Below are 13768 nucleotides of genomic sequence, written 5' to 3' on the forward strand. Positions count from 1 at the left end.
AGGCTGGTGCTGGGGCTGCACCGTGTCTCCACTCACTTCTGCAGTCCTGCTGCAGGGCACTCCCGTAGTAGCCCTCTCTGCAGAGGTGGCAGTTTTCACCCTCGGTGTGATAGAGGCACTTCACACACGCTCCGCTCCTCTTGTCGCAGGCCTCTGGGTCAGTGGTGTCGATGTTGTTGTTGCACTGGCACGGCTGGCAGGCGCCACCGACCTCGTCGGGGCTCCCAAAGAAGCCAGACGCACATTCATCACAGCGACTGCCTGTTTGAACAAACAGCACAGTGTGAATGGCCATCGCGGCTCCCTGGCACAGCCCCGTAACCAGCAAGGCAATAAAGACCTTTACTGGGAGGGCATTAACTGGATCATGTTTAAAGAAACAGAGACAGCCCTTGGTGAGACCATGGTAGTTCAGTGCAGAGCATGGATGGTACCACCCAGGGCACCAAGGCATGCTGCTCATCCCCTCAGTTCCTGTGCTGTCCTGTCAACCCTTTGCTCAGCACCAGTCATCCCTCACTGCTGCAGATGAGGCTGATGGTCATGCTGGCACCACCCACACAAAACACTCTGTCCTGGCACCTTCCAAGTGAGGCAACCCACTGGTGCTGTGGTCACATCTAACCCACATGAACATATCCTCTCCTTGAGAGGTTCAACCCAACCAGCCGCCCCCTCCATAGTACCACCAAGTACCTATGTATCCCACACTGCAGACACACACAACTTGCAGTGTGACTGGATCCTGGTAACAGCCACTGGCAAACTGGCGTCCACTCTCGGGGCCATCAGGGCAAGGGCAGGGCCTGCAGTGGTCACCTGATCCCAGGATGGGGTCTCCATAATAGCCAGCCTGACACCTGCACAACAGAGTACACAGCATGCAGGGACTGCAGGCAAACACACTGCAGCCTTGCTGTAAATAAGCTCAGATTTTCTGTCACTGTGAAGGAGCAGAGGACGGAAACATCCTTGTGGCTCTCCCTTACCACTCACACTCCTAGCAGCTGTGTCCACAGACACAAACTTGCCTGGAGCAAAGGAGCAGGACACTGAAGGCTGGACATCAGCCCTGCCACTGCAACACCCCTCAGAAGGCTCACTATGGCTCGCTAAGGGTCTGGGGTCCTGCAGCGTGCTCTTGGTTACTTATGCAGACACAAGGCTGCAGGCAGAGAAGAGGGGATCCGAACTCCCGTCAATCTCCAGGACCACAAATGTTTCTCCGACTCCCTGAGCCCAGAGACTTTTGCTGCAGCTCAACACCTGCGTGAGCACCAGCACCAGAGAGGGACAGCTGAGCTGCTGCGCCCACGCTGCTGTGGGGAAGGAGAGGGGCCAGGGCAAGGGCACAGGTGCCATACCTCTCACAGTTGTGTCCGGCTGTGTGGTCCCGGCAGCTGAGGCACTCCCCGGTGTAGGGGTTGCAGTCGTCAGCGTGGCCATTGCAGTGGCAGGGCTGGCAGCTGGGGAAGCCCCAGAAGCTGGGCAGGCAGCGGTCGCACTGCCGCCCGTACACCCCAGGGAAGCAGTGGCACTGGCCTGTCTCCACGTCGCAGAAGGCGTTGTAAGAGCCTCGGGCATGGCACTCGCATGCTGCAAGGAGAGCGGGAGAGGGGCTGAGTTTCCATGACAAGCCATAACCTCAGGGCCCCACCACAGCACAGCCCAGAGCCAAGGGTTTAACATACGTCGGCATCCGCTTGGCCCAAACCCGAAGGTGCCAGGGGCACATCTGTCACACTGTCTTCCAACAACGTTGGGGCGACACTGGCACTGTCCTCCATTGGGGTCGCACACCGAACTCAGGGAGCCCTGCGGGTCACACTGGCATGCTGAGCAGAGAAAAACATTGGAGAAAGTGAGTGCTGTGGCCCAGGACACGAATCCCCTGCCTCATCCCACGCACACACCTTCCCCATGCAACCTGCTCCGCCTGCAAGAGCCATCCAGCCCCCAGGCACAGTTTGCCCTACAAGTAGATGGTTACGTACATAAGGCAGTCTCATGCAGTAGTGCAGAAATGCTGAATATTATGTTCTTGCAGACATCTGTCATGGGAGTTTTCACAACACTCCTGCTGTTTTCCAAACACCGGTATCTTTGGAAAGTTTCCCAAGCGCTGTTTGTGACCACGTCTTCGCCTGAGCCTCCCACTGTGAATATGTCCAGCGATTTGCAGTATGGCATGAGAACAAGCTACAAAACAATTTTACAATGACAAAGTGTTGCTACTTATAAATAGCCTCCAACAAAATTGTGAAAATTCAGTATTATCCCAGTTTCTAGCCTTTTTTTTGCTGAAAAGCAAACAGCCAGACAGAATTTGGAAGGTAAATGACAGTATTTCTCTAGTTTTGGTGGAATACTTCTGATATCTGACAAATTCTTATCAAACCTACCAAATTCTATCTATTCTAAAGAAGAAGATTGACACTGATATTGATTTTCATGACCTACATGACACACATTAGCTTCCCCAAAGAAACTATAGGTCTGTGGACTAGCTGCAGTCCTGCAAAATACCTCAAAAGCCTCTTAGCCGAAAAACAGCTCACATATTTGGAGGAACTTTTGAAAAAAACTATGCTGCATTACATTGTTCAGTTGAAATCTGACTTCAGCTGTAAGGAACAACGCTGCAAAATACTAATTTGAATTTACACAGACACATGGCAGGGGAGATGCAAACTTCCAGGCTTTTCAGAGCATCCCTGAAATAAATTCTGCTCACAGAGTCAATGAGTGTGTACGGGTTCTCAGTCTCCGTGTCCACCGAGGAGTACTGGGGCAGCTCCAGGCGGATGGTGTAATTCAGCCCCTTCTCGAAGCACACAGGCCGCGGGAGAACAACGTATCTGAAGGAGGAACAGGAACAGTCCTTACTTCAAAGGCACCATAAAGCATTTCAGGTGCACCTATAGAACAATCAAGATAACAGAAAGCAGCCAAGACCTGACAGAACAAAAGCTGTAACGTGAGAGAGGCGGTTTGGAGGCTGGTGGAAGTCAGAACCGGAAAAGGTTATCAGCAAGGTAAAGAGTCAAACCAATGTTCACTCACAGGCTGTGCAAACACTTCCCCCTCCCTCCATTCAGTGAACAAATGGTATCAGAATATGAGAATAAACTTGAAAGCTTTGAGTCTACAGACACACTACTAAATGTGGTTTTTATTACCCACTGGAAATTAATTTTCACCTATTTTCACAGACGTTACAGCAAACTGAAAATGTGAATGTGACATTATTGTACTTCAATTTTTAAATGCTTTATTTTTTCTCTCCTTTTGCCCATCCAGTTATACCAACCTGGATCCAGGTGACAGTGAGACCACTTGATTATCGTCATCAGGAACTGTGTTGCCACATCGACTGCCTGTGGGAATCTTCCCTGGGCGTGAGACATTGATCACAGCTTTTTCCCACTGATCAGGCAACTGGGGAAAAAAAAAGGCTCATCAGGATCAAGTCATAATCATAAACTCCTGGAAGCATCCAGAGCTCAGGCCAGGAAAAGCGTGAGCACAGACATGGTGGTCATGGTGCTTCAGGGAGGACGGGGTTGCAGCTGCAGCATCAATGGGGCATCTACCAGCTGCAGGTGTAGGCTGAAAGCTAGGTGCAGGTGGCCAGCAGCCCCAGCTGCATCATGGCATCACCAGGGGGTTTGGGGACTCCTCTCTCCTCACCTCTGGGTCCTGTATCTGAGTATTCACTGCAGTTAGCTGCTGCCAACAGGCAAGGAGATGGAGGGATTTCTCTCTTTCCCTTCACTCTGCGAATTACCAAAGCCAACTGCTTGCAAACCCTTGGCTGCAGGCATTCAACATCCAAGGTGGGCAATTTGCTTCCTAAGGCACAAAATGCCCATCTGATCTGGCCAATAACAAATGTATAGCCTAATCTGCCCTGATGGGACTTGTCGCTTTTTAATTTGCTCATTAAACAGGTGCTGAAACAATGCAATAGTGAAACAACCTCTAAAGCAAATAGTTCTAGAAATAGTCAACGTCTTTTTGGATATTCACACATCTCAGACATTTAACTGAGCACCTGTCCTTTCTTTGAGCCCTGATGACTCCCTGAAGTGCCAGGCTCATGTCAGTTGTGCACCAGGACAGCCAGCACATGCTGGGAGGCAGCAGTGCCCATACTCACAGACCCACCTGCGGCTCGTAGCGGATCAGAACATCATACTCCATGGAGTAGGGGATGTTGTCAATGTGGAATTCCAGGTATGCCCCCTCAGGGACTCTCACAAATCCTATGCCTGTCCATGATGGTGTGCGGTCTGGCGTGTACTGCCGCTCTATGATGTTCACTCCCTACAAAACAGGGAACAGATATTTCAGTACTGATCCATTCAGTTTGCAAGTCCCATGGGAGTCCATGAAGTGTGGGGTTCTGCTGATGGATGACTTCTGGATTGCAGCATCCACTGCTGGCATCCCAGACAATACAAATTCTCTTTTAAATCCATAGGCGTGCACACCATTGCCCTTTCACTTAACAACGTTACAAATGCAAGAGAGATAAAGCAAAGCAAGACTGCACAACTCTTCATTTATTTCTCTGCTATGGGGCAGAATTAAAATTAAAAACTTGCTATGAGAAACTAATTCACCAGCTATGACATCTCATTCACCATACAGATTTCCGCATTGCACTTGTGGCAGTAGGATTTACTGCAGTGGCACATCACTGCTCCATTAACCACCCAAGCCTGACTACACCAGGCTGTTTCAAACCAAACTACTGCTCAAAATAACACTGGAAAAGCAGATCATGGCTTTAATGAGCAGGGTGCCACTAAGAACAGAGATCCTAATCATTGATAGATATTTCCTAGCCAAATCAACACATGGTCACCCTTTTCAGTCAGGTGTCAGGTTTTTTATCTTTTTTTTTTAATATAAAGCAAAGAAGAGGAAAAAGGCAACAGAAAATAGAAACATGGTGCTCAAATTTCCTGTTTCAAATGTATCTGTATCCACAAATAGTTCTCTCCATAGAACAACATCCTGTGCATTCCTAAGGAAGCTGCTTCAGTAGAAAGGGATAAAACACAAGGAAATGTCTTCATATATACGTATCACTCCAGGATGTCCCCTCATGTATTCTCACACTCTTTGAATAGAGCCTGTCTGTAAGTTATTAGCCTTTGGCTTTGCACAAAGATCAGAGCTCTCCAGAAAGGATGGCAGGCAGGATGTGAGCAAGGGCATGCTGCTGTAGGAGCACAGGGGCTTGGCACTGCCTGTCAATCCCTGCAACTCTGTGCCACTGCATTTTGTCTTGTGTTGGGCCCCTATGTGGGAATTCAGAGTTTTATTCTATCATCAGATTTGTGAGAAAGCTTTTCAATACTGGTGTTCTTAAAAATTATTTGTTCTCAAGGTTTCAAAAGGCAAACCAGCAGCACATCCCCTTGCTCTGTTTGGCAGGGTGGATTTTTGTGCTGGGCTTCTCCATCCCTGAGCCTTGGAAGGGCCTCAGGTACCACCTCTCCAGTTGGGCAGACACAAATGCACCAAAAACCCTGTGCCAGCTCATGGTGCCCTCTGCTGTGGTACAACTGCTCTGTGCTGCCTTCACTTTCTGCAGTTATAGGAGAGCAAAAACTCCTCTGCCTTGGCTGAAACTGCAAAGTGGCTGCATTTTGCTCAAAATAAATAAATTAGGGCAACAAGTGCCCTGATTGTAGGATCTGTTGCTTTAGAGAAAACATTATTTCTATCTCCCAGTCTCCTTGCTGGAGGCAAAAGTGATTGATATAATCACCTAGCTGCTGTTAATGAATTGAAAGCAAGGCTGCGTGATGGGCAACAGAAAGACCCAGAGACCCTGCTGTAGCATGCCAGCAGGCAAAACAAGCTAGAGGCAACCTCACTAACAAAACCAGTTTTTTGCACAACCAATATGGTTTTAGTCATTAATATAATATGTTACTGATGTACAGAAACTATAAAAACTGTGGCAATGTGCTTAAATGTGTGGTTTGTTCACTCCCAGTGAAGTGGCAGCAAAGAGAAGAGCCAATGTCTGTGTTCCACCTCTCTTGAGATAAGAGGAGAAGTGGATGTGGTGAGGTACAGAGAGGGATGGTGACAGAAAACTAACTGTACAGTCATGATAAAAAAAACAGGTTTAAAAAGAAAAATTACAATTCTCCCCCCTCAATTACTCCATTATTTATCAATACTAAGATTGAAAAGCTACAGGTTAGTGGTTTTCTGATAAATTTCAGTTTTGTGTTTTCCACATTTAATTGCAAAACACACTGAGCATACACTTCCAAGAGCCCACTGGTGAAACAACTTTCCCACAGCTCTCCAGACACTCCAGCCCACTGGAAGTGCTACTCACAGGGCCCAAGTTGGCTTCCTCTGCCTCGTAGATGTAATGATCCAGAGAAATGAAGTAATAGCCAGGCTCCACCTGGTTGCACTGACGTCCAAACATGTGGGGCCGGCATTCGCATTGCCCAGATTCACTTGAGCAGCTGGAATGGAAGAGCAATGAATTTACAACAGATCTTGGCTATGCTGAGACAGCAAAGGAGCTATGACATTTTAAATGACACAGGTGGAGAAGCACTTCTGAACACAGCACACAGGAGAGGCTCCTGCAGCTGGGCCACCTGCACTACTAACACAGCAGCACAGTCACAGGTACAGAGCTGGCTCAACCCAACTATCACTCTCCAAAACAACATGCAGGCTCAGGCTGGAAGCAAGCATGGACCAGGAACATTTCCAGTAGGCAGTTTGCAAGTAGTTTCCTCTGTTTGGATGGCAAGAGGATTTCATGCTATGGATGCAGTGATTCCCTGGGACACAGGAATTCTGGGAGCTTTACTTGCTGCCAGACCTAGCCAACAGGCACCTCTGCCCTGAAGCTGAGGGCAGCCTTTGGCTCCAAGCTTGCAAGCCACATAGGCAGTGTATCTGTTTGAATGGTCTCAGGCAGAACAAGAACATGCATGACCCTACGTGACCCAGGATGCTGAGCTGCCCTCACTTGCTGCAAAGCATCCAGACAGGTCACCATCAGCAGCTACACAGGGAGGAAAACCACCCCTGGCTGCTTTAGAGTAGGACAGACACAACCAGTGACATCGGGCAGTCAGGGCCATCACCAGAAAGTCTGTCCAGAGTGACACACAGATTTCCCCTTCTTTCACAATTTTCTTTACTCAATGCAGCTCTATCCCCAAACTGCCTTCGGCTGTTTTGTTGCCCCTAGAGAGTCTGTCCTGCATCATAAAGAACCCTTGAGCACGTTGCGATTTTGCACACACCCAATCACACTTCTTAAAAGGAAGGTTTTTTGGTCCACCAAAATACACCTCTTTCCCTAAATTTGAGTGGGATTTAGAAACATTTTCTGAAGGTAAATGCCTCTGGTTTCCATGAACAATATCCAGACTCCTCCAGCCTCTGGACAAAGAATAATTTTTAACTTAAACTGTTTTTGAAGTTGCAGAGATTCTCTTGTATGTTCACTTTGAGATGCCAGAAGTGCCTTAGCTGTCCCAGAAGAGAAGCTGGGAAGCTTCCCCTCTGGGGAGGCAATAACTCCACCACCTGGGTTACACCACAGGGATGAATTTTGGGCAAGGCACAGCATCCCACACCCTGACAGGGAGCCAGAAAGCAGCAATTCAGCAGCTGAGGAGAGGAGCCCCGAGGAGAGCAGAGCTCCCCCTTCCTGATGACGTGAGAGAGCGAAGCCAGGAGCCAGAGCTGGGCTCTGCGGTGCTCCTGCGGCCGGAGGGAAGCACAGCTGCTGCCTGCCCCTGCCAGGATGCTGCACATCCCCTTCCCACATGGTTTTGCAATCGCTGGGCTCAGTGCATGGGAAACAGGCTGGGCCACGGCTGGGCTGTTACCCCAAAGCCCTGGAAGCAGCTGTGCTGGGGGAGCTGCTCTGAGCTGTGTGGTGTAACCCATCTGTGTGCAGGCAGCAAGCACGGGGGAGTAAATAATCCCTAACATCCACACTGCTGTCTGCCAAGGGCTAATAATTCACTCGGGAGCAGACGGGAGAGGCGGCCTGTGGGACATTCCCACGGCAATCCCTGATGCAGATGGGTGTCCGTAGGCTGTGATGACCTATGGGAGACACACAGAGTCCCACACTCCCCCACAGTGTGGTCCCATGGGCTTCAGTGGGAAACAGTTCCCTGACCCCCTTGGGAAACTTCCGTGGCTTTAGACAAAAGCATGGCATTTCAAAGGGTTTGTGGAAGGAAGGGGAGAGGGGAAAAAAAAGCTAAAGAACATGCTGCTGTTAACAAGCCAGGGGCTGAACACACTCCTAGCACAGAGAACTGCTCTGGTCAGGGGAGCAGGCTGGCTACCCAGCACCCCACTGACAGGGCATCTGAGCTATGACTTTCCATGCTGATGCTGATGGATGCATATTCAAAGCTTGCAATTTTCTCTAAAAAATGTCCATCTCCCCAGCGGGCACACCCAGGTCCACATCCTACTCCATGCAGCACCACTGGGGCAACAGAGCAGTACTGTGCAGCTAGCATGCTTCCCTTAGCACCAGTGGGCAGACAGACTGGCCAAAGGGTGATTTGAGAGGAAAGCATGACAAGCCTGTCCATGTCCATGACATGCCTGAGTCCTGCTTTCAACCTGTGGGAGCAAAGCCTTTAACATGGACCATATTACAGTCAAGGCAGAGTTTAATCCACATCTGGTTCCTACCCTGGCTGAAAAAGGCAGAGCTACACCAAAAACAGTTTTACATGTTCACTTGCTCCAGTGGCACAAACAGAGGTTGCTCAGCACAGAAAAGACACAGATGCCCCTGCCACCCTTGCTGCAATCAAGATCTACCACCTTCTGAAGCAACAAGATGGGTATCAACCATCCTCCTCCAGAGCACATTGAGCCCTGGATTCTGTGGTTACAAAAACACAAAGCTGGGTGAACGGGGTGATCACAGGAGAGAAACTGGGCTGAGACTCACTTGTTGTTCAGCGCTCCGCCCTGGTCGCAGTCGCACGGCCGACACCCGTCCATGTCATTGCTCAGGCCCCAGTGCTCGGGCTGCAGGAGGAAACATCACCAGCACTGTAACCTGGCGCTGACTTCGTTCCATCTAACCCAAAGGAACGTTTTTAAACACTCAGCACAAGCTGTCCCAGGCTGCCCCACAACCCATGGGTCCTGCTCCCCAGGTTGTGGGTCTACCCCCACAAGCATCACCTGCTCTCCTCCCACCTCGCTGACCATTTCAAGGGCAAGAGAGCCACACACGGGGCAGTGGGTATTTGTGTAGGGCACTACCCTTGCAGTGCTGCTACTCTGCAACTTGCTTGCTGGGTAGACAGACAGACAGACAGACTTGTTTGGTTTTTCCACACAGTTCACTGCTAGATAAGAGTTTCTCAGTGTTTGTACAAACACATCCAGTTATCTGACAGTGTGTTTCTATAACACTCCACCATGCATAAACACTACATGGAAATATATGTGTGTGAAATAATCCCTGCCTAAAATGATGGCCTGTTTAGAAAGCAATTTTTTTGGTGACACTGTTTCCCTGTTTCCCACCATTTTGTCTTTCACACCAGCAAGGACTTCAGCAGAACTGCCCTAGATCCCTCATTTTGAGAGCAACCACAGGTATCCTAATCTCTCACTCCTTATGGTCCCAGGAATTAGACTGGATGCTCCTGTTTGCCTTGACATGCATCCCAGCTCCCCAAAACACAGCACACTTCATGGCTCCTGACATCTCAAGGTGTCCTCTACATCCTGAATGCCAGGCATGGGCTAGTAGGCAGTCAGAGACAGTGGCCAGCACCTTGCTCCATGCTTCCCACACTCCAGCCTCCCTCACACCAGTGTCTCCTAATTGATTTTATAGTGAACTACTTGCCAGACATTGATTGCACTGCTTTCCTGTCACCAGACGCTTACAATAGCAGTTTCCTGTCTCCGAATCACAAGGGTTGCCCCCAGGGTGGGTACCCAGAGGATTACAGGCACAAGCTACATGGAAATACAAATGGGAAAGTCAAAAGCAGGACTGGAGTCATATTTTAGACAGTATTCAACTTAAATACATACATTAAATCTTCCCTGAATTTCCCATTACAGAAATTAATTTCATTCTTTGCCCACCACTCATCCCAGTAAAACCTCCCTGGCCTAGAGACTCATAATTGAAAAGAAAGAAGGAGGATTATGCTATTTCCACTGAATTAACTAGAAGGATCAAATGGTGAACTGCATTTTAAGTTCTGGTGGACTCTGAGCTACATCAAATCTACAGTAATGTTTTTCCTTTAGCCAAAACATGAAAAAAAGGGAAAAAAAAATCCATCCCACAAACCAACTTCTCTTGGCACTAACAGCTCTTCAAAGAGCTTTTGATCACACATAAAGGAACATATGTTTTTACTCACACTGACAGCCCGCTGGGTCATCAGCACTCAGGCCAAAGAAACCTTCTTTGCAGAGGTCACAACGCTCCCCCTCAACAAATAATTTACAGCGGCACTGTCCAGCAATGAGGCCGGTGGAGAAATCAGTGTAGCGGTCGCAGATCCCACCATTTTGGGAGCCAGCTGGGTCACAGTTGCAAGCTAAGAAGGAAGCATCACACGTGTTTTATTAACTGCTACAAAATGAAAGGCCAAGTCTCACACTGAATTACTAAAATTCAACTGCTGTGTAGAAAGACTGTCACTCCTGCAAGAATTAGACATGATGTGGGCTGGACACACAAGGACCAGGTAAATTCCCAGATTCTCAAAGAGAAAACAAATCCCAGCCAGGCTCCCTCGAGACCTCCAAGAGAGCCACTTGGAGGCTTCCTCAGTGATCCCAAGGCCCACCTGGGATTTCCTCAGGGATCCCAAGGCCATTCCCACCCTGCGGAGTGGGGCTGCACTTACGCTCACAGACGTCGGGGTCCCGCAGGTCTCTCTCGGGGTGCTGGAAGTAGAAGGGCTTGCACTGCTCGCAGTTGTGTCCCACGGTGTTGTGCTGGCAGTCGTCGCACACTCCCCCGCTGGTGTTCCCCGTCGTCATGTACACAGCCATGTCGAAGTGGCACTGGCTGGAGTGGCCATTGCAGTTGCACTCTGTGACAAAGACAGAAAGCAGAGTAAGAGTCCTGGGGGAAGTGCAACTCTGCAGAAAAGACACAGCGGTGTCAACCAAGGAACACGAAGGATTTTACACACAAGTAACAGCACCTAACGCTCATGGCACCCAGCTCTACATTTTACTCCAACTCACTCTTGCATGCGTTACTGTTGCGACCTTCAGCAGGGCGCCAGGGTAGGTCATGGTAGAAATCCAAACACTGCTCACAGTTTAATCCTTTGGTATTATGTCTGCACATGCAGTGACCATGAACCTGTAATTGAAAAAAAAGTAGAGGAAGAAAAAAATGAAAAAAAGAGTTGGTTGCGAATGCAAAATAAAGCTAGCACATAATGGACATATACTTTTGCAGACTTTAATCCCCATAACTGCGTTTAAAAAGGCATAAAGGGCCATAGGAATGTCCTTCACCTGCCCAGGTGTCCTCATACAAATTTGTCCTTCTTTCCTTACTGGAACTAGCGCCAGAATAAATGTTTTCAGAAATAAACAAGGAGAGCACAGTTCCGCCCCAATAATCACAGAAGCCTCTTGGAACTAAAAGTTAGCTGCTTATTAGCTGTTAATTAGCTATTAACATGCATCTATTTACATCAGCAGGTCACTAGCCCAGTGCCCTCTTTCCAGCCCTGCCTTGGTTCTCAGAGCAAAGATAACAGCCAGTTTGGATGGCAGTTATCCATCAGCCCCAGGCTTTGCCTTTGCCTTGTGTACAGAACAAGCACCAAGCAGACCAAGAGGGTTGTGTGACAGCTGCTGCCACAGACCACTGGCACTACCAGCACTGTAGCCACGATGCTAAAGGCAAAGCTTGAGTGGAGACACTGATCCAAACACAGGGCAGTGGAATGCACCCATCTCGATGGCATCCTGCAGCCCTGGACAACCCACAGCCCCATCCCACATCTCCAACCAGTTAATAACTCATCCATTAACAGGGTGCTATTATGGTTTGTCACGCAAAAAGCATGGGGAAAAGCAGACCCCAGAAGGGATGTGGCACTTGTGCAGCAGCATACCATGGAGGCAATCAGGGTTTTCCTTCAGGGCTTATGTTTATTAGGGCTACAACCTCGACTTCCCAGCTGGTAACGACTAATACAAACACCGGTTATGTTTGATTCACAAGTGTTTCAGCCTTTGATGCCTCTATTCCACTTCAATTTTAAGGTAACCAAGTCAACTCACACATCGGTCTCTGACCTAATAAGGTTACATTCCCTTTCTTCATTCCTACCTTTCAGTTTCATCAGCTCTGTAACATAATCAGAAAAGGAATGTTAAAACAATTATCACCTAATCTGAGATATGTGTTTGGTTAAAACCAATAATGACAGATGTGTTTGTCATGGAGGAATAATTATAACAGTTTTGCTGTTGAAAATCAAGCATGCAGAAGTGAGGGACAGAGTGTCATCTTTACATTTGCGTTCAAATCACTTAAAAGAGGCACAGACAAGAAGAGTTCTATGCAGAAGAGTGTGAATATTTACCATTCCTTCCACTTCCTCATCCAAGCCCTCCACGGGCGCACACTCGCTGGCGTGCCCGTAGCAGAAGCAGTTCCCTCGGACCACCATGTCGTAGATGGCATAGTAGTACTTCTCTCGGATCTCCATCCTGGAGTCCAAGAGGTTATCTCCCAGCGTGTGCAGCTTGACAAATTTGACTCTCAGATTTGTGATCTTCAATAGGTCTGCAGGGGACACACACAAAATACCTAACCAGCAAGCCCGTTTTGGAATTATTTACCTGATAATATTTAGAATGGGAGAAAGCCAGGGGTGACTTCCTAAGCATGCTTCCTATGGGCAGATTAGATCAGATTTGATTTCAGCACCTACACATCACTTCATAACCCCCAAATTAAAAAAAAAAAATTACATTATTTTACTACAAGTTGATAACTGTGTAAATAAGTTTAAGCATAATTTAAAATAATGGTCTATTTTATTATAGACATGCACAGGCACATACCCAAATGTTAAAGGCAAGGAGCAAAGCACTACCTAAAAGACAGTGGTTCTTTGGGGTTTTAAAATATAAGATGGGTAAGGACTTGATATCAAGAAACTGCTGCCAAGTGGACCAGGAGTCAATAGAGTTATGAGACTTTTGGAAAAAGTCTTAGCTGGAAACAAAGACAAATAATTCTTCTTTTGTACACGCCCAAGTTTCCTAGGAAATGTAAGTAGTTACATTTTCTGGAAAGAAGTAACACCCCATCACTGATCAAACACAAAGAATTTCTTGAGGGATAATCCATGGGAATACAATATTGCAGTAATTAATACCATCCACATGTCTATTTTGATACTGTGAATCCTATGTAATTTCTTATAGCCTTGAACTAGGCTTGACAAAGCACTTCAAGCCCATGAAAGCAGTTTCTCCTTTAAAATGCTGAGTAAAGAAAAAAACCAACATTAAACTCATAGCAACGAGCAGACACTCCTCTACTTCACATATTTCCTTTTGCTCCAGGTAGCTTTACACTGAAGGACATGAACCCAGCCTGAGAATGCATATTAAATCAGAGGTCAGGTTAAGGCTGAGCACTGCAGTTCCCTCAGGCCAAACACCCCCCAAGGTTTCTCTTAGAGCCACACTGAGCAACAGATCTCCCATGTAT

General features: G+C 47.9%; 1 protein-coding gene across 1 annotated transcript in view; it reads right to left on the bottom strand.

The window, feature by feature from the left end:
• The window catches only part of LAMB1 (laminin subunit beta 1), a 41839-nt gene that overhangs the window by 20551 nt on the left and 7520 nt on the right, over positions 1-13768 (bottom strand). The window contains exons 7-21 of the mRNA XM_030238105.2: positions 12630-12832; positions 11269-11389; positions 10923-11111; positions 10431-10610; positions 9902-10014; positions 8987-9066; positions 6368-6503; positions 4168-4326; positions 3311-3438; positions 2735-2858; positions 1995-2199; positions 1692-1835; positions 1365-1596; positions 697-860; positions 37-261 (exon numbers count right to left, since the gene is read on the bottom strand). Of these exons, the coding sequence (XP_030093965.2) occupies positions 37-261; positions 697-860; positions 1365-1596; positions 1692-1835; positions 1995-2199; positions 2735-2858; positions 3311-3438; positions 4168-4326; positions 6368-6503; positions 8987-9066; positions 9902-10014; positions 10431-10610; positions 10923-11111; positions 11269-11389; positions 12630-12832 (2403 nt within the window). The remainder of the gene's footprint in view (positions 1-36; positions 262-696; positions 861-1364; positions 1597-1691; positions 1836-1994; positions 2200-2734; positions 2859-3310; positions 3439-4167; positions 4327-6367; positions 6504-8986; positions 9067-9901; positions 10015-10430; positions 10611-10922; positions 11112-11268; positions 11390-12629; positions 12833-13768) is intronic.

The sequence above is a fragment of the Serinus canaria genome, chromosome 1A (genome assembly GCF_022539315.1).
Source record: "Serinus canaria isolate serCan28SL12 chromosome 1A, serCan2020, whole genome shotgun sequence".
Lineage (NCBI taxonomy): Eukaryota > Metazoa > Chordata > Aves > Passeriformes > Fringillidae > Serinus > Serinus canaria.